The 24,813-nt window shown below is 32.1% G+C and overlaps 2 protein-coding genes across 2 annotated transcripts; one reads left to right on the forward strand and one right to left on the reverse strand.

The window, feature by feature from the left end:
* Positions 1-129: 129 nt before the first annotated feature.
* Positions 130-20,403, forward strand: LOC132718372 (uncharacterized). The gene is made up of 26 exons (XM_060702065.1): positions 130-183; positions 1,015-1,182; positions 1,391-1,621; positions 2,705-2,783; positions 3,108-3,253; positions 3,887-4,037; positions 4,300-4,529; positions 5,079-5,324; positions 5,997-6,218; positions 6,594-6,752; positions 7,064-7,228; positions 7,753-7,866; positions 8,533-8,649; positions 9,011-9,196; positions 9,439-9,626; positions 10,072-10,190; positions 10,594-10,742; positions 11,763-11,900; positions 12,753-12,869; positions 13,142-13,672; positions 14,049-15,096; positions 15,956-16,485; positions 16,773-16,900; positions 17,309-17,357; positions 17,896-18,137; positions 19,115-20,403. The coding sequence occupies exons 1-26, from the start codon at positions 168-170 to the stop codon at positions 19,277-19,279; spliced, it is 5,634 nt and encodes a 1,877-aa protein (XP_060558048.1). The 5' UTR covers positions 130-167; the 3' UTR covers positions 19,280-20,403.
* Positions 20,404-21,513: 1,110 nt separating this feature from the next.
* Positions 21,514-24,471, reverse strand: LOC132718373 (uncharacterized). The gene is made up of 5 exons (XM_060702066.1): positions 24,220-24,471; positions 23,797-23,966; positions 22,925-23,094; positions 22,375-22,568; positions 21,514-21,866 (listed from the first exon to the last, which is right to left on the reverse strand). The coding sequence occupies exons 1-5, from the start codon at positions 24,335-24,337 to the stop codon at positions 21,664-21,666; spliced, it is 855 nt and encodes a 284-aa protein (XP_060558049.1). The 5' UTR covers positions 24,338-24,471; the 3' UTR covers positions 21,514-21,663.
* Between the last annotated feature and the right edge of the window lie 342 nt (positions 24,472-24,813).

A 24,813-nucleotide genomic window follows, 5' to 3' on the forward strand; every position in this document is an offset into this window, starting at 1 on the left:
GGCTTAGATTAACTGTTCATTTTATATATGTATGGTAATTTTATTATATTCTTCAAAGTGTATATTGAATGTAACTATGTACAATTGTATTTTATGCTTGTACTTAAACAGTTACGTTTTATTTAGCTGTTAATCAAAGCACCAGCAAAGGTGATTGCAAAGAGACGATGTTTGTTAATCAAGGTAAGGTTACTATAGAAATGTACATCAATTAAAACAGACCCTGAAAACGTACCTTACATTTTACTCATTCTTAGTCTGTCATTATATGAAGAAATGCCAGTCGTGGCTGAATTAGAAAATAAAAGCCTGTTTTCGGCGACAGTCCTATTACTTGTATTAAATTTCCTATTGATAACTGAACATTTCTTTGGTAGGCTGCAAACTAGTTCTGAAAAGCTAAGTGTGTGTACATTAATATTGTATGGCAAAACAATGCCACAGGTATTGGCAAACAGCAGTGCACAGGTTAACATGGTGAAAAAAACCCACAAAAAACGTCAAACATTAAAGAAAAGCGTTTGTTTTTTTATTGATCTGATTATGTATGGTGATTTCTTGGAAAGTCTTGAAAATATGAGATTGTGTTTTTTTATGTTATAGTGTGATAGTGTATAGAATTTTTATAGTCTCTAGTAAGCCAAATAGTTGATTGGTTTGATATATGTATGTCATTGTCTTATCTTGTATTGTACATTTATCGGATAATGCATATATTTATTGAGACTTTAATTAAAAGCTTGGCTCTGTAGTAGAAACGATACAAGGACATGTATAGCTTAATATAAGAAGTAATATTAAATAGCTATTGAATAGAATTGTAATTCTGTATCCGTGGCAACCAGCTCATTGTTGGCCTTTCCCTGACAAATCTTAAAACATGCCTGATTTTTGGCAGCGACCTTTCAATGATACGAGTACAGTTACAAACGACAAAAAAATTCTCTACAACTTATTCACATAAATTGTTACGTAGTCCACTGAAGTTACAAAGTGTTGGTGTTTTTTCTTTAGTGACTGAGAATGAGTGGTCACTTTGGAGTAATTGTTCAACTGTTTGTGGTAAAGGAACTCAGTTCAGAACTCGACAATGTTCCAACAACATTAATTATAGAAGTGGAGCTGCTTGTCAGCGTATAGATACAGAGTATCGTACCTGTAAGAACTATTTTTCCTGCTATGGTGAGTAACACGGTAATGTCTTTTTATAAAAGTGCGGAAATCTCAATACTAATAAATTATAAATACATAAAAGTATACATGAATATTATTTGAAATTAGTTTTGAATTTGCAGGCAATTATTTAACGTCTAGTTGTCTTGTACTCGTTTACAGTTTATAAAATATTTTTCTAAGAATGCAATGGTTATTTACTTAGTTTCTCTTTCAGTTTGTACGAAGCGTTACAAGAAATGTTACAATATAATTCCCGAACTAACAAACTGGCGGCATGCCGGACATGATTGTTGGAGAAGAAATATGAAATTGGTGTCGATCAACTCTCTAGAAGAGCTTCGTTTTGTGAAGCAACTCTTGCGCAGAGAGACACAGTTTACACATGACCGCCCATCATTGGCGTTTGATAGCCTTCATAGTAGTATCAGCTTCTATACTCACATTGGTAGTCAAATATAGTGTAATGTTATTGTCGCATATAATGTTTGATGTTACGTAATTTATTTTAGGAAAGATAGAAAAATTCTGTGACACCGTTCTCTAGATATTATGATGATGTTGATGTTCCAAAATTTTGATGACAAAAATAAAAAAAAATGACTTTGAAATTATACAGACAAAAAAAAATAAACAATGACTTTGATATGACGTTTTGGAATAATACAATTTTCATTCAAAATTTACAAAGGATTTTTTTTCAAAATTTATTTTCTATCAAGATTAAAGGCATTTAATGCATTAAATTTTACATAAAATACAATTATTACTTTAAAAAAGTTGGTTTAAATGACATTTATGGTAGTAGCACGGAAAGTGTTTGTTGTCGCCTTAAATGCACATTATGCCTCAGAAGGAATATTTGTTTTCTTCTAAAGAAGGGGAAAACAAGTTGTTCAAAAATAAGTTTTATAATGAATTAAAACATATAAGATGCTTATCACCGAACTTATTAGCACTGAATGTGTAATAATTTGTCATTTTAAGGTAGCAAAACATAAGCAAATTGATATTTTGACTTCCATAAGAATACTAAACCAATGTAACTCTGTTCTACATGAAAGGAAAAAGAAACACTCGATAGTTCAGCTTTATGGCCAATGAGTATTTTTTTTAGAAATAATAACAGGAAAGTAAACAAACGTTTTGGGAAATGATAATAATAGAATTTCAGGGGTTTAATATGCCTTTAATAGTTACGATCGAAACACTGATATATTTTTGATAACTCAAATTTTGTAAATATTGATACGGAAGGACCAATATATGTTAAGACTCAGATGTGCTCAAGACTTGTCTTGATGTCAGATTTATATGCAATTAATTGGAATATCAGAAAGAATTGAAACCTTGGTAAAGTCAATTTGAACACTTTTAAGTTTCCCATTAATCTAGGTCACACAACTTTTATAGTTTTACTGATAATAAGTCTGGAAATTTCGGACAATTTTATATTTTAAGGTTTTAATTTACAGAATAAACATGCATAGTCTAACAATTATTTATAACAATTATTTATACATACTAACAGGAGTGTACAGAGTTATGAAGAAGAATAATATAATACGGGATTTAGCTGAAGATTATAAACCAATTATCTTCTCCGCGTGGTAATTATCTATATTATTATTGATAAGTAAATGTATTTTCTATAGCTTCTAGTGAAATGACGATAATTACATGCATTTCAAGCGTGACCCCTCAGCACCACAGAACTTCATTGTTTCGTAATCAATTATTCTTAGATGCACACTTTCAGTCAAAATAGTGCAACCTTTTTTTTAAAACGTAGTTTTAGCTAAACCAATTATTTTAATACATTTTATCATTTTAAACATTATTGCGTTTTCTTTTATACCATTTGCATGTTATAAATATGCTCAATCAAAAATCTTGAAATATTATCTTTTGAAAATGGTTAATCATTACAACAGGAAAAAAGGAGAGCCTTCGGATAAGAGTTGTACTCGGATGAACTTTCAGAATTATAACAAAGACAACACATGGGAAACAGAGGATTGTGAAACAGATCTTGCTGAATACTATGTTTGTGAAAGAAGTTTTGAAAAGAACATACATGGTATAGTTCAATTTATCTGCTGTCAGAGTTTGTGCAATAAATATGCATTGTTTTAAGTTAAGAATATTTAACTTAAAAATGTTTAATTTTAACTATTTTGTCTTTTCTAGTTGAGTGGTTCAAATATTCCTACTTGAATAATGTTGAATCATCTTTAGGATATGTTGCCTGTCTTTTAACTTTGTCTTTGATGGTTTTTTTTCTGTGATATGCAGGCTCCATAACAAATGACCCCCTTTCAAAATTCCATTTTGTTTAGTTTTTTCGTTTAGAGCACACGCTTTTACAATACGCCGCTGTAAATGGAATGGCACGAAAATGTCACATTTGAAATTTCCACGACAACAAATGGTCAGCTTCAACTTTTTTTTATTCTAGCCAGAATGTCTATGTCTTTTTTCTTTTGTATGATACCAAATACGAAGTTACAGTCTATAAAAATAATGGATAAGATGATAAGGCAAGATGATAATTTTATTGTTGTGGCAAATATTACAAAATGATAATACCCGGTCCTACGGGCCTATAAGTCACCTTGCTCAGTGTCAATTTGATAAAATTAAATACTAAATTTGGAATGAAACATCTGTTTCAGAACTTACTAAATGTGTTAAATGCATCCATTTATTTTAGGTAGAGACATTAATACGCGTTTTCCAGCGTTCAGTCTAGATTGGAAAACATTACCTGGACAGCAAATAAAAACAACAGAATACTCAGGAAATGTAAATACAACAGACAATAATGCTCATTGCTTACACTGGGCGAATCTAACTAAAGAAAAGTATGCTTTAACATAATTTTAATAAAAACCATTAATTTACAAGTAAATGTACATGTATCGTTTTTGCTGGAACCTTCTGAAAAAATAGTTTAATCTTTAGTTTTCCTTTTAATTTTGAATTCACTTGATAACCAAGATCTGGGCCTAATTAAGTTTTCCTTTAATTTTCTTTTTTTCCTAAGTTAGAAACCTATACGATTAAATAATGATCAATAAATGTTGAATGGATCTTTCCTAAAGTGTTTTATACTTTTAAACACAGTATGAAACAAAACGACATGTGGTGGCAAAAGTTTTTCCCCGAGGAGGAGGAGGTTTCCAATGTTAACGATACCGAGGATGGTGATGAGAAAGATAAAGAAACTGGTTTATATATGTATCGTGATTACTCACAAGGTACAAGATATGATCACAATTACTGTCGCGATCCTGGAAATGATGGATTTCTTGGCTGCTATACAAATGAGGGTTATTCATCTTGCACATTTGTTTGTAAGTTATTACAGTAATTTTAAACAAATTAATACATCTTAAGAAGGTGCTAAAGAAGCATGAGAGATGAACATAAGTTTATATAGATTTCAATGTAGCAGACTGTATAATATAAAAGTATTGTGATTTTAACATCATTGACAGATTGATTTAACATCTGATCTGAAGGATCCCTATACAATTCTAGATTTAATTTGTAAGTAATTAATGAAACCATTATATAATTTACTGATAAAATGAAATATGAGTATTGTTTCAAAATGAGATTATATATAAGAAACATCCATGAAGTGGAAACATATTAAGGCTATAAAAGGTTAGAATGAATTATGCTATTGTGAATGTAAACGTTTTAATGTTTCAAAATTGAATAAAACATTTTTAAACATTTGTCCAATCGTTGAATACTTTGGGTACATTTCTAACAAAATAATGTTAAAATATCAATACCTGTTTCTTGTGGTGTAAGTTATTATATGTATTGGAGTACTTGTTTGTCCATTTATCATTTCCGACTAAATACAATGCATAAATAAACATGCAATTCAGTGCCAGCATCCATGAATTCTGAGATGACCTATCAGTATCGTGGTAAACAAAACACAACCTTCTCTGGTAAGACATGTCAGCGATGGGACACCAACTTTCCGCACGAGCAGGAGTTAAGTAAATATGACTATGGCGGCGAACCTTTGAAAGACAAAGTCAATTATTGTCGAGATCCCTGGGATGCAGGATATATATGGTGTTACACTACTGACATTGACACACGATGGGAACCATGTGTTGTTGAAGGTAACTATTTTTTTAACGGGGTGTTTAAAGGCATTCCATTAATCGTAATACGACTTATTGTAACGAAACTCAAGACAATAAATTAAAATTTATATTATGATGTCATTTTTTTTAAAGCCAATCGTTTCAAAATAAAAATAAACTGATTTGCCGAAAACAAAAGGGTTCATTTCTCCAATCTCAATATTAAATAAAAGACTCATTTATTCCCATTTATGTTCTATTCTTATAACTTTTGCTTTTTGTTGCTTTTTTGCAATTGATACATTTACAATGATTTAATATTTTGTATCGGAGATTAATGATACTCTGTTTATATGACAAATAATCAGATAATTTCACAGTCAGCGCCACTACTTTCTTCTTGTTGTAAGCATACTCTTAAACTCTCCAGGAACGATGGTTAGGAAACTACCCGCCTATATGACTGAAATACTGTTGGAAAAAGGCGTAAAATGAAACAAACAAACATGCTCTAAAACCATTATTTAAATTTTATAAAAATCATGCTTGCAGAAGAAGTGAACTTACATCTGATGCCTAACATGCCTTTTAAAGAGTGTGAAATTATCACTTCAGCTACTGATTATAAATAATGAATGAATTAATTAAGCATTTGTTTCACTCTTCTTTAGATCATTGCTAATCCACATGTATTTAATCATTTCACAGACCCAATTTCCAATCGATGTTCAACTATTACGCAAAAAGACTTCAGAGTATTAAATACAACGTTTTCTGGTAAGAATTGTGAAATATGGAAAACTGACAAGGCTGGAAGCGGCATTTCAACTGAAGTTGTAGATAATTTTTGTCGTGACATGTTTGATGAAGGTTTCATCTGGTGTTATATTGACCATACAAACAGGATCAGAGAGCCATGTTTCCCCTTCGGTATGTAAAATAGATTTGAATTATTAACATAAATCGAATATAGTTTAATTAAATAAATTGTGTGTAATGATTTACCGTAAAATATATTAATAACAAAAAAGCAACTAATGAAAAATTTCAAATGCGTATTTACATTTCCAATACTGCTTTATGGGACTTTACCACAAAAAAATGATAGCATGATAGCACCCTCCATAATATCATGTCACATGAGCAGAACCTTAAAGTAACGTGTGAAAGTGAAAAATATTAGTGCATTTACTATTCATAATCATCTGTGTGTGTACTAAATTAATTCATATTTATGCCTATCAATGTATATTCACCTTTGCTTGAGATATAATACTATTTATTCCTATTTATATTTCAATATAGAACATAGTCACCACGAGACATCATCACGTGACGGCTCAGTTTTAAGAAAAATGTTTACATGTACCAATGGAGACGTTATAAACGAAGAAGATGTTTGTAACAGAAAAATAGATTGTCTTGATTTATCTGATGAGATAGGATGTTGGCAAAATTACTCAAGTAATGTTGTAGTGAAAGTCAATACACAATGTACACAATGTACATGTTATGAAATAAGCTTTTTAAAAATATTCCATAGGAATATTGTAAACGAGATCAAACAAAAAACATGATATTCTAGCAGACAGTTTATAGCATATACACATATACAGTAATAATAATGAAATGTTGAATGGATTGCAAGTTATGCTTGAGAATCCCTAATCTTTCGAATGATAACATGCATGATGCTAAAAAAATATCACTTAATATTTGTTAATAAATAAACAAATAGATAAATTCAGGATTAAAAATAATTGTATATGTTTTAGAACATTACCTTCTAAAGAATGTGAAGCTAGATGCTGTGTTTATTGAACATGGTTTGGTGTACCATTGTGGAAGTTTAGAATGGATATCTCTGATAGCAAGATGTGACGGTGTGATAGACTGCCTAGATGCGTCTGATGAACTGGACTGTTTATACTTGTTAACAGGTAAAGTAACCTGATGTTTCTTATGATATATTTAAAGATATTGAAGTGTGGAATATATTGAACATGGTTATATTAAAAGGAAATTATGTTTAATTTATTTCACCACAAGTCTGTTCAAAGTTTCTACGCATACATTTTATAATTGTGGAACAATTTATTTTTTATTTTGTTGTACCCGCCGCCTACTAATTTAAAAACCAAACCTATGGCAATATGTTTTATTTCTGGTAGAGTGATTTTTCCAATTAGGCAATATTTTGTACGTGTAGAGCTCTACAATCCAAACATTGCCAATGGGATATAGGTCATGGTCTTGGAATTGGTCCCTTAAGAACGTCAATAGAAATTTGATTAGTACTACATTTTAGTTGCTTAAGTTGCGCATTACATGCTTTATAAAATCATTTCTACACACGATAACAATTATCAGTTCATAGTTTTGAATCCCTCTTTATTTCATTGCCGCCGTATTAAAACAATGTCAATATCTGGTGTACTACATTTAGTGCATGTGTATATTTTAGATGAAGAGAACTGCGGAGAAGACGAGTTTAGATGTACAGCTGGAGACTGTATCCATATTAGCCAAATTTGTGATTTTATCGTAGATTGTACCGATGCTTCGGATGAATTTTGTGGTAAGGGTAGTAAAATATGAATTAAATTGTCACCCAGCATGTAAAAGGCCCATTATGCCCCAGAAAGCTTTATTTTCATTTCTCAAAAAAATGTGTGTCCTGTTATTGTTTCTAAAAAATTTACTTATTGGCCAAATAGATCTACTTGAACCATCGTTTTTCATATGTTGCATTTTTGGTAATAAGTAAAAATATAGTCAAAATACTACTTTGTTTACATTTTTCTACTTTTGTAACAGATAATTTCACATGCAGCTTTATTTTCTTCAAGAGATAAGCATCTAAAATGCTATAAACTCATAATTAAAACTCCTATTTGCATTTTCTAAAAAACGAAAAATTATTCATTTCTGATGCATAATGTGAATTTTCAATGGAATACTTAGATGATATTGTCTTGCATGCTTGCTTAAACACCAGCTAGCACTTAAGCTTTAAGCCACGTAAGAGTTTAAGACAAACGAATAATCAAACCATCTATTAATACGGTCTCATGTTATTCTTACAATATTTTATGTAATACATTTATGCTTATATATATTATAAGTCCATATAAAAATGCATAGCTCCTATAAGTCAGAAATGATAAAAAACTTTGATCAATCATTTTATGAATGATGAATTGATCTATTAATTTGGCAAATCAAATCTAAACATTTTCTACAGAAAGGGACATCTGTAACATTGACGAATATCAGTGTGAGGATGGGCAGTGTATATTAGCTATACAACGATGTGACGCATTCATTCATTGCCTGGACGGTAGTGACGAGCAACTCTGTGGTATTAATTATATAACAATCTACTATGAATAATTTAACAATTTACTATTCCTATTTCATTGTATTTTCCATTAACAATCTTTTCTTCAAACTATAAGATTTAATGTGCTTTACATTCTATAAACTTTTTTACATGTATAGTATATTCTTCATAATATCTGCAGAAATATTTAGTTTTTTACATGTATTAATGTTTTAGTGGCATTAGGTAGAAGTTTAGTTACGACATAATAACGTTATAAAATCTCTGTTGTATAAACAATTTTGTGGTATTATATAGCGGTGAGCATTTTCTGCTACGAACAACTTTGCATTATCCAAAAAGAGCAATTTACATCTATATCATCACGTCTTTTAAACAGAAACGTGCAACGAAGACCTCGCATTTCACTGCGATGTTGTCAGATGTATTCCGAAACGATTGATTTGTGATGAATACACAGATTGTCTTGATAGGAGTGACGAAAATTCTTGTATGGAACCTACATTTTCCTCATGTGAACAGTGGTGGAGGAAGGGTTTCAGGAAGACAGGACCTTATGTTATAAGTAAGTCAGGTACAATACGAATTGTAAAATTTAGATGACCAAATTTTCCGTAGTGTGTAAACAAATTTCATGACTATTACATTGTACTTTTTATGAATGTTTTACTGTTTGTACAAATATTGTAAAGCAAAGTTTTGTTACTTTTTATGATCGATGTATATAAAGAATACATTTCTGTACAGCATTATGCACCAGTAATATGTGTTTATGTTTAATATTTCAAATAAAACTTTAATTTGCAGATGGAATCAACGTTCTGTGTGATTTTAACTCTATATATACATCAAATGTCATATACACAATATATAACAATATTGACATTATATGGCACAATGAAACAAAGACTGGTAATATGTATGTAAGAGAGAGCAAAAGGGAATCGGATGCTAATTTTGTAGAGGCGTTTGCTACTGGCAATTGCATTCAGCAGGTACTCATATAAACACATTAAGACTTATTGAAAGTGCATGTAATAAAAAGAGGAAATATTGAAGGAAGCCCAACACAGGAAAATTAAAAATGGTGCCGGCTCGTTTTGATTAAATCTGTGGTTAAATTTACGGTCACCTAGTTTATTAACATTCATTACTAATACAGTAATACTGCCAAAGTTGTAAGACGTTGTTTTAGGAAAATAACATAAGTAAAGAAAAGCAGAACGTCTGTTTTAATATAAACATCTGTTGTAATTTCGCAAAAGAAACAACAAGAACATATTTGTTTTTGATACCTTGTACTGCCTTCATGTAATGTGCGATAATACATTTAAAACAAGAAAACAACAAGATAAAATTTTAATGAAATATAATAATAAAAAGGAAAGAAACCCTTTATATTCAAGTTTAGTATTAATTTAATTCTTATAATTATTTAAGATAAAGCAATCATGTGACTATGTGCACACCTCAATCGAGACATATCATGAAAGAAGACAGGAATTCGAAGCTGTTGACTGTGTTTGTTTGACACAAACTATTACAAAACCTACAGAAATGTAAGTTCCATCAATACCAAAAGCAGGTATGCTTTATATTTAAGCACTGTTTACCATTACATTTTTGTAGGATTTTGATTACTAGCATATGATGTTTTCCCGTTTGATTTATGGAGTGGGGTGCTTACCGGTGTGTTGTTTTAATACGCATAGAACCATAGAGGACCTTTTGAAAACATCCAGAATATTTCCCCCTCATTTGAATTTTTAATCTATTAATAATATTAAATTGACTTTTTTCGACTGATTTTAGAGGTCTGTGGTAATTAAAATTGGTTTGTCCGTAATCGATATGTTTTTGGCTGAAGACTGTTCACCTTTAGTTATTATGCATTTTTTTTCATTCTAGTAAATTATAATAATTAGTTAAAAAAAAATTATGTTTAAATTTACCCATTTTTAGAACAAACAACACATGCAATGAAAACATATCGGCCGGAGGTGAGCTAATATTTACTTACAAATTGGCAGGATACTTCCGAACAATAAAACTTTTGCCGTCACACAGTAGCCTGTATCAGATCGAAGTTGGAAATCTCACATGTGCATCAGGTATTCCAATATTTCCTTTTAAGCAATTGTCAGACATTAAATCTGGTACTAGGTTGTTAGACAGTTTTTCTTAAAATGTGATATCATCTATCCATACTTTGAAATCCTGTAATGAATTGTTCAGTATTATAATGAATAATAAAGAAAAATAAATCCATGTCATCTGTTTTATTGTCTGAGCCACTTGATGGAAAGTACTTGGACAGTGCCAGTTATACATGTTTAAAACCACTATACGTATTTGAACTAAGACAAAAATAGAAAGAATGGAAAACTTAATGAAACGCAAAACATGATAAACTTTTAAAAAATCTGCAGTCTCTTTTTATTGAAGCTTGTAGTGGTTAATGTAAGCTTTTGTGCACGTCCCATTGTCTAGCTTAAGCGGAACGGAACATTTGAATGTAACACACTTTATATTAATAATTGTTTATTAAGTAACTAATTTGTCTGATGTCCATTCATGCCATTAAGAAAACTTTACAAAAGTACTGTAAATAAACTTACAGAATGTACATATACAATACTTTTAGCATGTTCTTTCATTCATAGTTTATTTTAAGTTAACATAAAGTTATAGTAAAAACAAAAATAATCGTTTCTCTTAAATATAGTTAAGAAGAGTATACATTTCAGATACCCTTTTAAGACTAACCTTATTCAAAGTTTAAACAAATATTGTATGTTATTCTTTTATCGTGTCCTACTTGTTCATATTGTGTTTTTTCTAGGGGACAATGACATGAATTGTGTATCTGAATTTTGTACAAATACTGCTGTTTCTTTTTTGTTGTTTTTTCTTTGTATGATTTTTGCGAAAGTAAATGCCAATGTTTCCAAATAGATATTTTGATACGTCATGTACGAAAAATGACATAAAACAGTCGTGAGGTAAGTCGGCATGCCACCAATGGTTCGAACTAAAAAAGAAACCGTAGAACAAAGGCTTACTCTACATATTTAATTTGATTGACTTCTGATGAATAACGCCACTTTTAATGTTATATTTTCAACATGTAGAATACAATCACACTGAAGATGGACTGGTGTGTGAGAAAGACGTAAAAGTAATACCTGATGAGCTTAGATGTGTGTATGATGAAGATGCTGCTGGCTTTGTTACAGGATGCAGATCCAGGAGTCATTTAGAAAACTGCGGTTTGTATGGATACTCAATATTTAAGATAAGTTGAAGTTGATATATGTAACTATTAGAATATTGAACAAGGAAGTGCGATATTGAATGAACAATCCCCCAGAGGAATCTCGAATGTAAATATAATTTCCATTTTGCCGAAAGACAGGATTCGGAGCCTTGTGCGGTTCCGTGTCAGTGGTTGGTAAAGGTCCTATCACACTAGACGGCGCTTTTACTGCGTTTGATGGAGTTGTTAGATTTAACAAAGCGCCACGAGATCGTAAGAAAAATCTAATATTGCTTGATAGCTTTCTCACATAAAAGAATCCAAAGTCCCTGCTGGAATTCGAACCCACAGAGATAAAAAGCCTGTGTCGGTGGTTCTGTCTGGCTTGGCTTTGTTGGGGCCGCCATTTCTTGTTGATTGTCCGGTTTATTTTGTTATACTATATTGTGATTGTTTGCCATGTTGCAAGTTTTTCAAGGCTGAAATAGATCTACAGTTCCTTATTGGATGTCATAATTTAAGTTTATGTGTATACTACTATATATTATCAAATATAGTAATAACGATTTTTGACAGTTATAACGGTTGATTGGAAATACAACGCGAGTTGCCAGGTAAGTGTAAGATTTCAAACAGTTGTTTATATATAGCCATAAAATCTGTCAGGAATATTTATAACGAATTTATGATAGCAGAAACTTCCTTTTGTACCGAAGAAAGTGAGATTTCTTCATAAATATGGCGGTAGTCGTGTATATAAAACTTTATAAAAGTCACTATTACCCAATCAATGAAAAGCGACGTTTCAAACGTGCAGTATTATCAATATATATCTTAACGTAGAAACATTTGTATCTATCTGCAGGAAACTTTTCATGTCCTCATTCGACGGCAAAATGTCCAGGAAGTTATTGTATTCCTATACAGTTTATATGTGATGGAGAAATACAGTGCCCTGGAGGAGAAGATGAATATATGTGTAGTACGCTATAAGTACACCTAGATTCTTTGCATGAAATTATTTTCTTTCCTTTTTATGATCATCTCATAATTTATACTAAATTGTACCTGTATTTAAAGAGATATTAAATAATCACAATATGATAAACAATTTTCGTTTCCGACTCAACCACTTCTTTTTTTGTTTTCATAATTCAGCCGTAAAACAAACATCATAGATCTTCACTTTTGTTTTCACAAAATATGTCCAATTTTAAATGTTCTATAAACCTTTTTCACTATTTTTGTTTACAGATTGCAATAGTTCTGACACGGAAATCATCATACTTGTCAACAAGCCTTTCTACACGAGTCATCAAGATATAGTTGAACATTTTGCAAAGCAATTCTACAACTTAAACAATATTGTTCGAATTCTTAGTTATGAAACTAGACGTCCCCTTGTAGCATTTAGTTTAAACAAAGTACAGCTTGAAATAAATGATAAGCAATTACAACCTGATGATGTTGTCAAACGTCTTGAAGAATGCCAATACAAAATACTTGCTGAAAGCTTTATACCTTCTCTACGTTTTACGAAAACGGCTACCAATGCATTAGTGTTTCTAGACACGAACGTCGAAACCAATGATTTAGCAAATGAAATATTTGGAAAGGAATTTAGTTCTAGCCAAAACTCTGATCTGGTAATCTATCGCATAAGAGAGGAGCCGAATATAATAAAAACTATAAGAAAAGACTCTTCTGTTATAAGAGATGTTTTTATCCGGAGATGGAAAGAGTTGTCAGCTATAGGTGCAGGTTATTTCTCCAAAATTTGTGAAGGTAATCCTTTAAATCCTCAAATCTCCGTTATATCTTATATCAGTGATGTTGTTATACCTTTCAAAATGCACGAATGAAACAAATCCACACCGATTACACATGGTTAACATGTTAATTACTATGAGCGTCATCAATTTGACAGAAAGCTATTCAGCTAGCTTATGGAACGTCCGTGGTTCTACGTCGGTGTGTCTGAAATAATAAACAGAGGGGCACCTGATGTCTTCTTCCACAAGTAATGCTGGATAGTCGCCATTTGACCAATACTGTGTTTGTGCAATGTTAACCCTATAAAAATAATTATTGAATTTATAATTAGTATAGATAACGATATTTTTGTCTCAGGAATATTGTTTTGATTATTTTATTTTTATAGGATCAACCATAATGCATACGCCTACAAGTTTCAGATGTTCTTCGAGTAAAACTTTGATCAAAGGGGATCAGATTTGTGACGGTATAACTCAATGTATCCATGGAGACGACGAACGACTTTGTAACTTTAAATGTCCTACAAACTGTCAATGTGTTGGTCTTTCGGTGGACTGTTCAAATAGAAACATCAGCATGTATATACTGCAACATATATCTAAAACTACCCGCCAGTTGGACCTAAGTTACAACAAAGACTTAAACAAGATCACCGACAAATCCCATCTTAACATTGCAAGATTAATAAGACTTAACCTATCTCATTGTGACATTGAAAATATATCACGTTTTGCCTTTCACAGCGTGCGTCACCTTTTGACACTAGATCTCAGTTTTAATAGAATCAAAATTTTACGTCATTTTACTTTTGAAGCTTTGGCACATTTAACAATTCTAAATATGGTAGGTAATGCAGACATATCTATGATTGAGTCAAACGCATTCAAAGGCCTAACAAATATAAAACGTCTTGATCTTGCTGAAGGGAAATTCAGAAAACTGTTTCCAAATACATTCGCTGGACTATCATTAGTTCATTTAAATCTCTCTGGTGGTAGAATCACGGAAATCCAACCATTGGCATTTAATGATTTATCTGTTGAAACTTTAGAAATCGACAATAATGACATAACGACATTTTATCAAGATATATTTAATGGTGTATTCAATCTAAAAACGTTACGAACACCAGAATATAAATTTTGTTGCGTACGACCAAGTTACTTGAGAGAAGAGGACTGTCTACCTTCTAAGGACGAATTTTCTTCTTGCGATGATTTAATGAGGTTGTCAGCTCTTCAAACCATGTTATGGTTTATTGGATTAACAGCTTTCTTTGGAAACCTGCTGTCTATCGTGTATAGACTGAAGTATGATAAACAACGTCTTAGACTGGGCTTTGGAATTTTCGTGACAAATTTGGCGTTAGCAGACTTTCTTATGAGCCTGTACCTCATAATTGTTGCGATAGCAGACGCTGCCTTTAGAAACAGGTATATGCTAATATATAAAATATACATGTACGAGTATGTGAATATATATAACGCTGTAAAAGCATGCAATAATGTTTTTTTCCTGTCTGTACTTGTTATGTACAGTATATATTTGCCAATAATGTCTCATATATTTCATCGTTTGAGGCCTCTTTTGGCCGCCCAGGCCGCTCATCATCTTCAATGCTCTCCCTACCCCTCTTAGATTCAGCAGCCTATTTTTCACAGTGCTATAGGAAAGGGTCTCCTTCCCTAGTGTATCCATGAAGTCTTCATGGATTTCCTTGAGGGACATCCCTTACTTACAGAGGTACTTAATGACGGCTCTGATTTCAACTTTCAACATTTGGTCTAAATGTTACTAAATCTGTGTAAAACCGCGCTTACTCGGTAAATAATCTTCAATAAGATATTAGTATCGACGTTTCGTGTGTAAATGTCAGTGTAGTGGCTAGAAGTGTATCAGGCCGAAAACTTTTTGATCATACCTCGTATTTGTATAATATTATAGTTGTTTCAAAATTATAACCTGTCCCATAAGCTCAAGCCGTAGGTTGTCAGAGGATATTGGTGTTGACATTTCAGCACATTTCTTTCAAAAAATCGAAATTTCTTTGACCAATCAATTAACCATCTTGTTTCTTTTTTCTTTTTATAGTCTTATAGAAAAGTAGTCTTGGATATTGGTTGAAATTGAGACATTTGTACTTCGTTTTCAGTCTACAAATATGTATATATACATACATGTAAAAATTATTCAGCACAACATTCTGAGTTAAAAAAAATATCGTATCCAATTTATGTAACAAACAGAATTCCACTGTTATAAATGTAACTATATGTTGTTATGTGATTCCAGATACATTTTTATGGACGATTACTGGAGAAGTAGTGTATGGTGCAAGATTGCCGGAGTTCTGTCAACGATATCATCTGAAGCCAGCATAATATTCATTTGTCTGATAACAATTGACCGATTACTTGTTGTTAAATTCCCATTTGGACAATTTCGGTTAAATAAAACAAGAGCAAACGTTGCAGCCGGAGTAGCATGGCTGTTTTCTATCACCGTTGCTATTATACCAGTCATTTACGTCAGCTACTTTGAGGATAAATTCTACTCCAAATCCGGTGTTTGTATTGCTCTTCCTTTGACCAGAGATAGACTACCTGGCTGGGTGTACTCAGTCTCAATTTTTGTTGGACTTAACTTTGCAACTTTTGTTTTAGTGGCTATCGGTCAGAGTTTTATATTTTTTGAAATAAAAGCTACTAAAATGAATTCGGCAATTTTGTTTCAAAAGCGACATAAGGACCTGAAAATAGAAAGGAATCTCTTACTGGTTGTGGCTACTGATTTTCTATGTTGGTTCCCTATTGGTGTAATGGGTAATAGATTTTTCTTATAATTAATGAAATTCTCATTAGGAGTTTTACTCTTTGCAACATAAACCATATATCATTGATATCTTAAAATTTAGGGATTTTCCACCGTAGTTTAAGGCAAACCACTTGTGATAGATCTAGTTTCTAACTGAATTTCGAAATTTTAATTTTTAAAGCCAAAACCATTGACATATGCCAACTCGGAATCATCATAATGTTAGGTTTATATATTTTTTAGAAATTCTAGCATTGTAGCCATTTGTAGAAAATGGTGTTTTATATTACATTAGGTATGATGGCGTTACAAGGTCACGTGATTTCAGGCGACGTATACGCATGGTCAGCTGTGTTTTTACTTCCGGTTAATTCCGCTCTTAATCCAGTACTTTATACGCTTACTGCCATACTTGGAAAAAAGGTTGAAAATTCTTTAAATGGGGTTACATAATTAATGACTACTCATTTCTTAAAATAAAGCCACACGATCCTGAATTTTCAAGATTGTTAGAATATTATAAATATTTTTTAAATCAAGACATCTACTTTCGTTTGAAGTAACTTCACTGGTGCTTCGCTGAATCATATACAACATGATATACGAGAAGGAATATTTTTGAGATTGTGAAATAAGAAACTGTTAATTTGCCAAAATGACTATTGAATCCATGTCAGATAGGTATCATACTCATGACAGATGGAAAAAACAATGTAACAAATACACTTTTATATGAATAAAACATTGTCGAATCTGGATTACAAGTTCGAAATAGATATTTTAACTGTGATATCATTTCTATTATATTTGTTATTTTTATTTTATTTTTAGAAATTTTCACCAAACACTGATGAACAGAACAGTAAAATTGCAATCGATGGTAAATAAACTATTTTCTTCCTATTTGGCTCAGTTTTTTTTAATTTCATTACACATTAGTAAGCAATAACTACACTAATATTTAATGTATTGCTTCTTTTGTTTATATTGTATATACCGTTATAAATATACATGTTTTCAATTATGTTTTGGTGCAATTAAAATAAAAAAGCTCCGTTAAGACTAAAAAGCTTTAAAAACATTAAATTTGACTTTTTTCAAAACTGAAAAAAGAAATACCCAGAATTTATTTTGAAATCGATAGTAAATGCAGTTCTTAGCCCAATTGAATAAAAGACATTGTAACGCTTTACAATTTTTGTCATTTTCACATTAAAAAAAATATTCTGGGAAAATGGGGTGAAAGAATAATTATTATCTGAAATTTTGAACACAAGTTATTGGTTCAGGCCTACATCAAATGGTACACAAATATTGTAAAAATATTTACCAGTCCCGTCATGTCACAAAACCCCAATGTAGGCCGTTTGATATTAATTGTTTGGTTGCATGTTTATATTGTATTCTTTTACATTTAGAAATGGGCTTACATAGACTTGAGACGTTCAACATAGGACGATTCTTTCACGATTTACAACGACAAACAGGAGAGTTCATGAGTCTCAGTGCAATTATAGACAGCAATATGAAACTAACAACAAAAACTGTCCTAAAGATCAGCTATAGGCTTGCGCAGAGTTTGGATACAATGCATAGTGGTTCAATGTTTGTAGGGAACCTTAGTGCTGACAAAGTCCTGGTGTATGTCAAGAATAATCAGGTGATTAAATGTGTGCATGTTTTTTTTATTTGTTGTTCTTGATTTATATACAGTAGTGCTTCATATTGGGCTATATGTTTATTGAATATTTGCATATTGGAATATTTTTTTTGTATTTTTATAAAAACCGTACCAAAATACCTAAATTTTTAAAAAAACTGTTTGTTTTTTTTCCCAATAAAGTGCATAGAGCAACATATCTAAAACAGATAAATATTGTTTATGAATACTTTAATTCGGAACATCTTAACTTGTTATCATAGATAGTCCATCTGTGTTAAATAAAAGATACACGTTTTGCTAAAGCTCTCTGCAGATATGGTCATTAGAAATTACAAAGCAATGTGATAACACTGTTGATACATTCTGCCAGTATTAGCTTAGCTCACTTTTAAACCTTGTTCCTATGTCGCCACTGTTTGAGAGATACATGTAAAGTAAAACAATTAAAAACATATAAGTCGCGTCACGACAAAACCAACATAGTGCGTTTGCGACCAGCATGGATCCAGACCAGCATGCGCATTCGCGCAGTCTGATTAGGATCCATGCTGTTCGATTACCAACCCTATTACAAGTAGAGAAACTGATAGCGAACAGCATGGATCCTGATCAGACTGCGCGGATGCGCAGGCTGGTCTGGATCCATGCTGGTCGCAAACCCACTATGTTGGTTTCGTCATGACGCGGCTCATATAAGCCAATACTGGATACCAAACTGCAAGTTTTAGTATTGTGGTTGTACCTTGCAGCAAAATTAGAAAATGATTATATTTGAGGTCAATATGTCATGTTTAGTTTGCAGAATGTCATGTAAACCCCAGCTGTTGTTTTACTTAATCTTTCAAGAAAATTTCTTATGGAGAAAAGTTTGCTTAGGCTAACACGTTACTCAGTTTCCCTACTTTACCTCATGTTGTCATGTTTACATTATCTGAGTTTAGTAAATAATAAGTTGTAAATGTTGATATTTACAGATTATTGGTGACGTTCGGTTTCGAGGACAACCTTGCATTAAGAACACACGTGACGACACAAGTGAAGAAATTTATCAGATGGGAATCTTAATACGTTCTCTTTACAAATCAGAAAACTTTATGTCGAAAAAAAAAGTTCAGAGGGAAAACAGTACAAACATTTAATAAGCGTTAATTACTTAAAACTTTAATATGTTCTAAGCAATAAAAAATGTTTACACGTGATATTTTCTAAGTAAACAGAAACAGTCCAAAGTTTATATCTTCCTTATATGAAAATAAGAAGTTTTAATACATAAAAATCTAATTAATATTTGAGAAACAGTAAAGAAACAAATTTTTGTTGAGTTGTCATACCCGTGTTTTTGATCGCCAATACGTCTTTATAAATCTGTCCACGTGGTAAGAAACTCGTGTTCTTAATGATTCACTGTACTGTATATAACTTATCAACGTATGTTACTGTGTTTGTGAGTTTTTGTTTTATAGTCTTATGTCATTTAATTTCTAATTTTAAATATTTTTTGTCTTAGTTTTATATTTTTACTAGACATTTAAAGCTTCATTATTTTTAAAATATCACGACAGCATTTGACCCTTCCCAAAATATCTGCGCATAATCTATGTGAGTAGAATTTAGGAGATTATGCCCATGGTAGGAACAGACGCGAAAGACAAAGGCTATAATATGCAAAATAATCAGGATTGATTTGCTTTTCATAAATATTTGCTTGTAGCCTTGCAATCAGCATTATGAAATCCGTACTAAATTTGTTAAAAGATATAATCATATAAACACTTAGTTTGTGTAAGTTTTTAGTAACAGTTCGCCAGGAATAAAGTATAAAAATTCATTTGAATAGACATGTAGATCTACTTAATTTGCTAACTCCACTACTGCTTTACAATAATAGAATTTCAGTTTTGAAAAAACTGAAAAATAAAAATCAAAAAAGATTTATTTTCAGTAGAATCAAAAAACGTTTTCTAAAAACGTGTTTAAGAGCATATATTTTACATCCTGAACAAACATGTTAACACAGGCTACTTTGTAAACAGTTCAGGCACTACTGCAAGATCTGAACTAATTTAATGTTATTTTTATAAACATGTATACAGTTAATGTACTTGTCTTATATTACAATTCCATGTTTTATCGTGCTGTTAACACTAGATCATGTTAATGGCGGCGCCCATAATTTCGAATGTAAATCTTGTTTTTGTCGAAATTTACTTCTATTTCTTCATTAACTGTACTGTACGTCCAGCCGTATCAATATTATTTCCATAAGGACTTAGTGTGTTCCAAAACCCTGCAGAAAAAATTTAAAGCGGATAAGTTATTTTATTTGAATCTGTGGTAAGAGTAAGGAACGTAGAAAAAACGACCCATGGCAGTCAAATTAAAGTGTTGTTTTTTTCTATATGGGGCTGTGCAAAAATCAAGTGATTTCTTGAACCAGAACCATTCTAATCCAACGGCCATAACTTGGAGAAAATTGGTAGTCCTTCATTATATAGGCTACATTGCAGCATAGCAAATACCTAAGCATTTGGTTGTTAATTGAGAACAAGATTATTAAAGGTTCTCCTAAGTGAGACAACATGTGTATGTGTGTAGAAATAAGTGACACCCAGGTGGGACCAATTTTGACTCCATGGTCATAATTTAAACAAACTTGATTGAAATTAAGTCACGCCGAATATCGAAACTCTAGATCTGGCAGTTATAGAGGAAATTTGTAAAGATTTTTTCTATATGGGGTTAATGTAAAATCAAGTTGCTTCTATGGCGGGGCCAATTTTAACAAAATGTTTATTATATGTTAGCGGTTTGCACACTAGCCAACAAACAGTTTTTTAAAGAAGGATATTTTTAAATGTTTTCCTATTTGTTACGATTTTTCCTCAAGTTTATGGTTTGAACAAGCATTGTCGTCGCCTACTATACGAGTACATTGCTTCACATTTAGGTGTTGCAGTTATGGAAAAGACGATTTTCATGATTTTCTTTTAGGAGACTTTATAAAACCTATTTACCCCTATAGGGCCAGACCAATTTTGACCCATGTGTCATAATTTGAACAAGCTTGCTCTTATCATGGTGAAATCTTTGGCGTACTTGTGATGCAGCTTTGCAACTAATGCAAAAATGTCGTCGTTTCAAAATAAAATTGTAAATCCAATTTAGTAATTTGACACAACCGTCACTTACACAAACTAACTATATGTATGAGTTATCGTCTTATGAAGCACTAGAGCATTGGTTAACAGTACAGATAAACATTTTCCTAAAGCACTGGATTCCTTATGGCATTGACGTAAATTAATTTTGATGACAGATAAGCCCCCCAACTACAGCTATTGATATGTACAGAAATTATTTAAAAGGTGTCAAATAAACAAACATATTACTTTATTTAATACGTTTTAACAAACTCTACATTCATGTTGAAATAAGAATGGCAGGAGTTCTACTTGGTCGTCACTAGGCGTCATACCGAGGGATCAGAAACAGTCCTTAAACCTAGGTCTTTCAACAAACACTTCTATTTCTTTGTTTCGAATGGATTATAAACACCCTGAATATGAAACTGTGTTTGTTGGTTCTGTGGTACCTGAGTGAGCTGCATCGGACCCATTTGTGACATCTGAGGTACTTGTGGAACTTGCACGGGAACTGGTTGCACGGCAACTGGGTACGGCACGTGACTTACAGAAATCTGCATCATGTCTGCATAACCAACGTTACCTGCAATGATGTTTATGTTCATAAATTTATGTTAAAAATATACTCGTTGAATTCGTGTATGGATTTTTAACACCGGGAATGATATTCAGACAAAACAATATTTTCTTATTCAAGAGCTAATTTTAACCACACCCATCAACCTCGAGTGAGGGAATTGAGACAGCGACATTTTACCTCTTGCCTGTCTGTGTACTGCCAGGGCAATGTAGTGGTTTTCCTATGATGTAAAAATATGCGTGTCCGGAATAAGTTCAAATCGCAGTCCCGGTCTTTTAGCGGGAAGTTCACTATCTGACCGATTCCGATACAAGGGGACGGACACCCAACAGTAAAAGTTCCCGTTATCCCCTGGTAATAAGGGATCGAAGTTACAATTGACTTGTGCATAAACAGTGGATAATCTTGTTTGATATATATCATATATATTTATACATTTTAAATAATTTAGTTTCCAATATTAACATCATTTTCTCCTTAATACAAAAAGAATAAATGAAACAAAACTTGCGCGGATCACTCCATTTGGTTTTTCTATTCCCTTTAGCGTACATAATTGTAGGGAATTTGTTGACATTCTCATATCCACATACACATCGGTCTCGGCCTGGTTTAGGTTTATCTAAAACCTGAAACCAACCTTCGTCAGTACGACAGTCTCCTCGATGTATGGAACTGACGGTCCAGTGACGGGCATCGTCATCCCTGTAATAAAGGTATTTATTTAAAACAACAGTCACTGTTGCTATGTTTGTATTTTCACAGAGAAACAATATTTCAATAAAACATATGCTCCTCTACTGATAATATGGCGACTGTATCAGTTAAATCACTAGATAAGAGTTGTCCTGTAGAACATTAAAAATAATGTGTTTGTCAGTTTTGGTAATTAAATTATATATAAATTTTCAATTAACAGTAAATAGAGTATGTATGTATATCTCGAGAGATGTCTATCATGAGAAAAAAATGAAACAACATGTCAGCAATTGACCAAAAAGTATTCTCAATGCGCCACGCACTGTGATAAAGAAAACATATCAGATTGAAAGCGAATTTACCCGTCAAAACTAAAGTCATCTCCCAGGAAAGGTGAGCCATCTACTGGTATATCAACATAAGTTGTTTTACGGAGGTTTCTGGGATTGAAGAAACTTGTCATATTTTGCATCACGCCTTCAAACTCGAACTCGGCTACCTCGTCACCATCGTCATATAGTTCTATACGAACCTAAAACAGAAACTACAGTAACAACACATGTGTCGAGATGTATAAAAAACATGCACAAAATATGTTTGATATACATGTACTAGTATATAATATGCTATAACACAGATTTAGTTATTCGGCAAGATTAAAGTAGTCCTTTTAAATTTCAATATTCACATCTTATTCAGTTATTATATTTTGTTATTGTGTATGTTACCTTCTGATTATTTATACATCAAATACTCTTAGCAAGGCTTGACCAATGGTTTAGACATAACGCGCTTTTGAAAGCTTAAATTCACATGTTAAATACCGGCAAGCAACGTCTTATTTACACGACTAGGAAGATCTTAACATTCATGAACTTATTAAAAATCATAAAATCTCATCTCTAGAAGTCACTACAACAAAAAACAGGTTTCTGTTACAGGCTGATACGAGACGGTTTCGCCTATTAAATTGTTACTTTACTTCGCATTGCAGACTCTCACTTCAAAGGACCAGCCACTATCATATATCAAATAAATGCACTATAGCTCCTGTACTGAACTAAATAAGTTTACATATGCTAAACTGTGTTCCTCCATTTTCTATATTTTGTAATTACTTTCACTCTCAATGTTATTTTTTCCGGACTAATAAGTTTAGTTTTGTTTTTTTGTTTTTCTTCTTCAATTTGCTACCAGTTTTCATACGCTCTACCAAGTACCAAGGCAAGTTTACCTTTTGTATTTTGCTATGATGCCACTGGTCTAATTTCCAGCTACGGAACTGGGAATCGTCTTTATCCCCGTACCGTGCCGTTCTTTCCTGACTGAGGTAGTCATCGTGAGAATCCCAGTCATCACCTTGATAAATTCTGTATACTGATTCCCAGTCATCTTCGTTGTAAGCTGCAATAGTGAAAGTCTTAACTTGCGAGTATTATTTTTATTATTTGAGACAATAAAACAGCAATTGCCTTACAATTTTTGGTGACCAGTGCTTGCAAACATGTGTATTAAGAACCAACAACACACACGTACATATTAATTATCAATCGTAAAAAATACAAATATGACTTCATGCATTAAATGACAGTACTTATTGATCAAAAATCAGGTTCTCTACTACAGTAATGGATTTGTGTTTGTATGAAATTCATACCATCAGTTGGCATGGATTGTTGTCGTTGTACATTCCGTAATGAGCTCATCAATATTCCTCCATCACTTACGTGTATTACTACGCAAACAAAAAATAGTCCGCTAATTTTAATGTCCATTTTATTTCTATAATTATGAAAATAAAAATATAACAATTGTTTTAAAACTAAATGTATTATTTTTTCTTGTTCTCTTTCACATTTCACAGCTACACAATTCAACTGTTTGAAAATTTTGAGATGGGAGATGGACGACTGGCTTTTATATCTTGAGCCGTTAACGTCATAATGGAGTGTCAGAGAAATGAAGACACGACGATGTTTTTTATATAAATTATTCTATTATTGTTTATGTATTTTTTATTCACTGACAAGTTTTGTAGCTTCTTATTAACTGGTTTCACGCACTGTGGCATGCACGTTCGTTGAAATTCAAATGAGTCACATGAATCGTGATGAAATTTTGAATTTGTGTACAGGCTTCATTAAAAATGTAAAATGGTTAAATACTAACCACTTGTAGTTGTGTGAATGATGTATACAGCAATGCCACTTTGATCTGTGTGGTTTCATCACCTGACAACGTTTGACGGCCG

This window comes from Ruditapes philippinarum, unplaced genomic scaffold (genome assembly GCF_026571515.1).
Source record: "Ruditapes philippinarum isolate M1 unplaced genomic scaffold, ASM2657151v2 ctg3253_1_1_1_1, whole genome shotgun sequence".
NCBI classification, from domain to species: domain Eukaryota; kingdom Metazoa; phylum Mollusca; class Bivalvia; order Venerida; family Veneridae; genus Ruditapes; species Ruditapes philippinarum.

Excerpts from the sequence above, each read along its gene's own strand:
- LOC132718372 (XM_060702065.1), top strand. Across the intron at positions 1,183-1,390 it reads GAACTATTTTTCCTGCTATG|TTTGTACGAAGCGTTACAAG; the intron begins GTGAGTAACACG and ends TTTCTCTTTCAG. Across the intron at positions 10,191-10,593 it reads ATTACAAAACCTACAGAAAT|AACAAACAACACATGCAATG; the intron begins GTAAGTTCCATC and ends ACCCATTTTTAG.
- LOC132718373 (XM_060702066.1), bottom strand. The coding sequence starts at position 24,337 with ATGGACATTAAAATTAGCGGACTATTTTTTGTTTGCGTAGTAATACAC. Across the intron at positions 23,967-24,219 it reads ACAATCCATGCCAACTGATG|CTTACAACGAAGATGACTGG; the intron begins GTATGAATTTCA and ends TCACTATTGCAG. Across the intron at positions 22,569-22,924 it reads GATGACTTTAGTTTTGACGG|GGATGACGATGCCCGTCACT; the intron begins GTAAATTCGCTT and ends CCTTTATTACAG.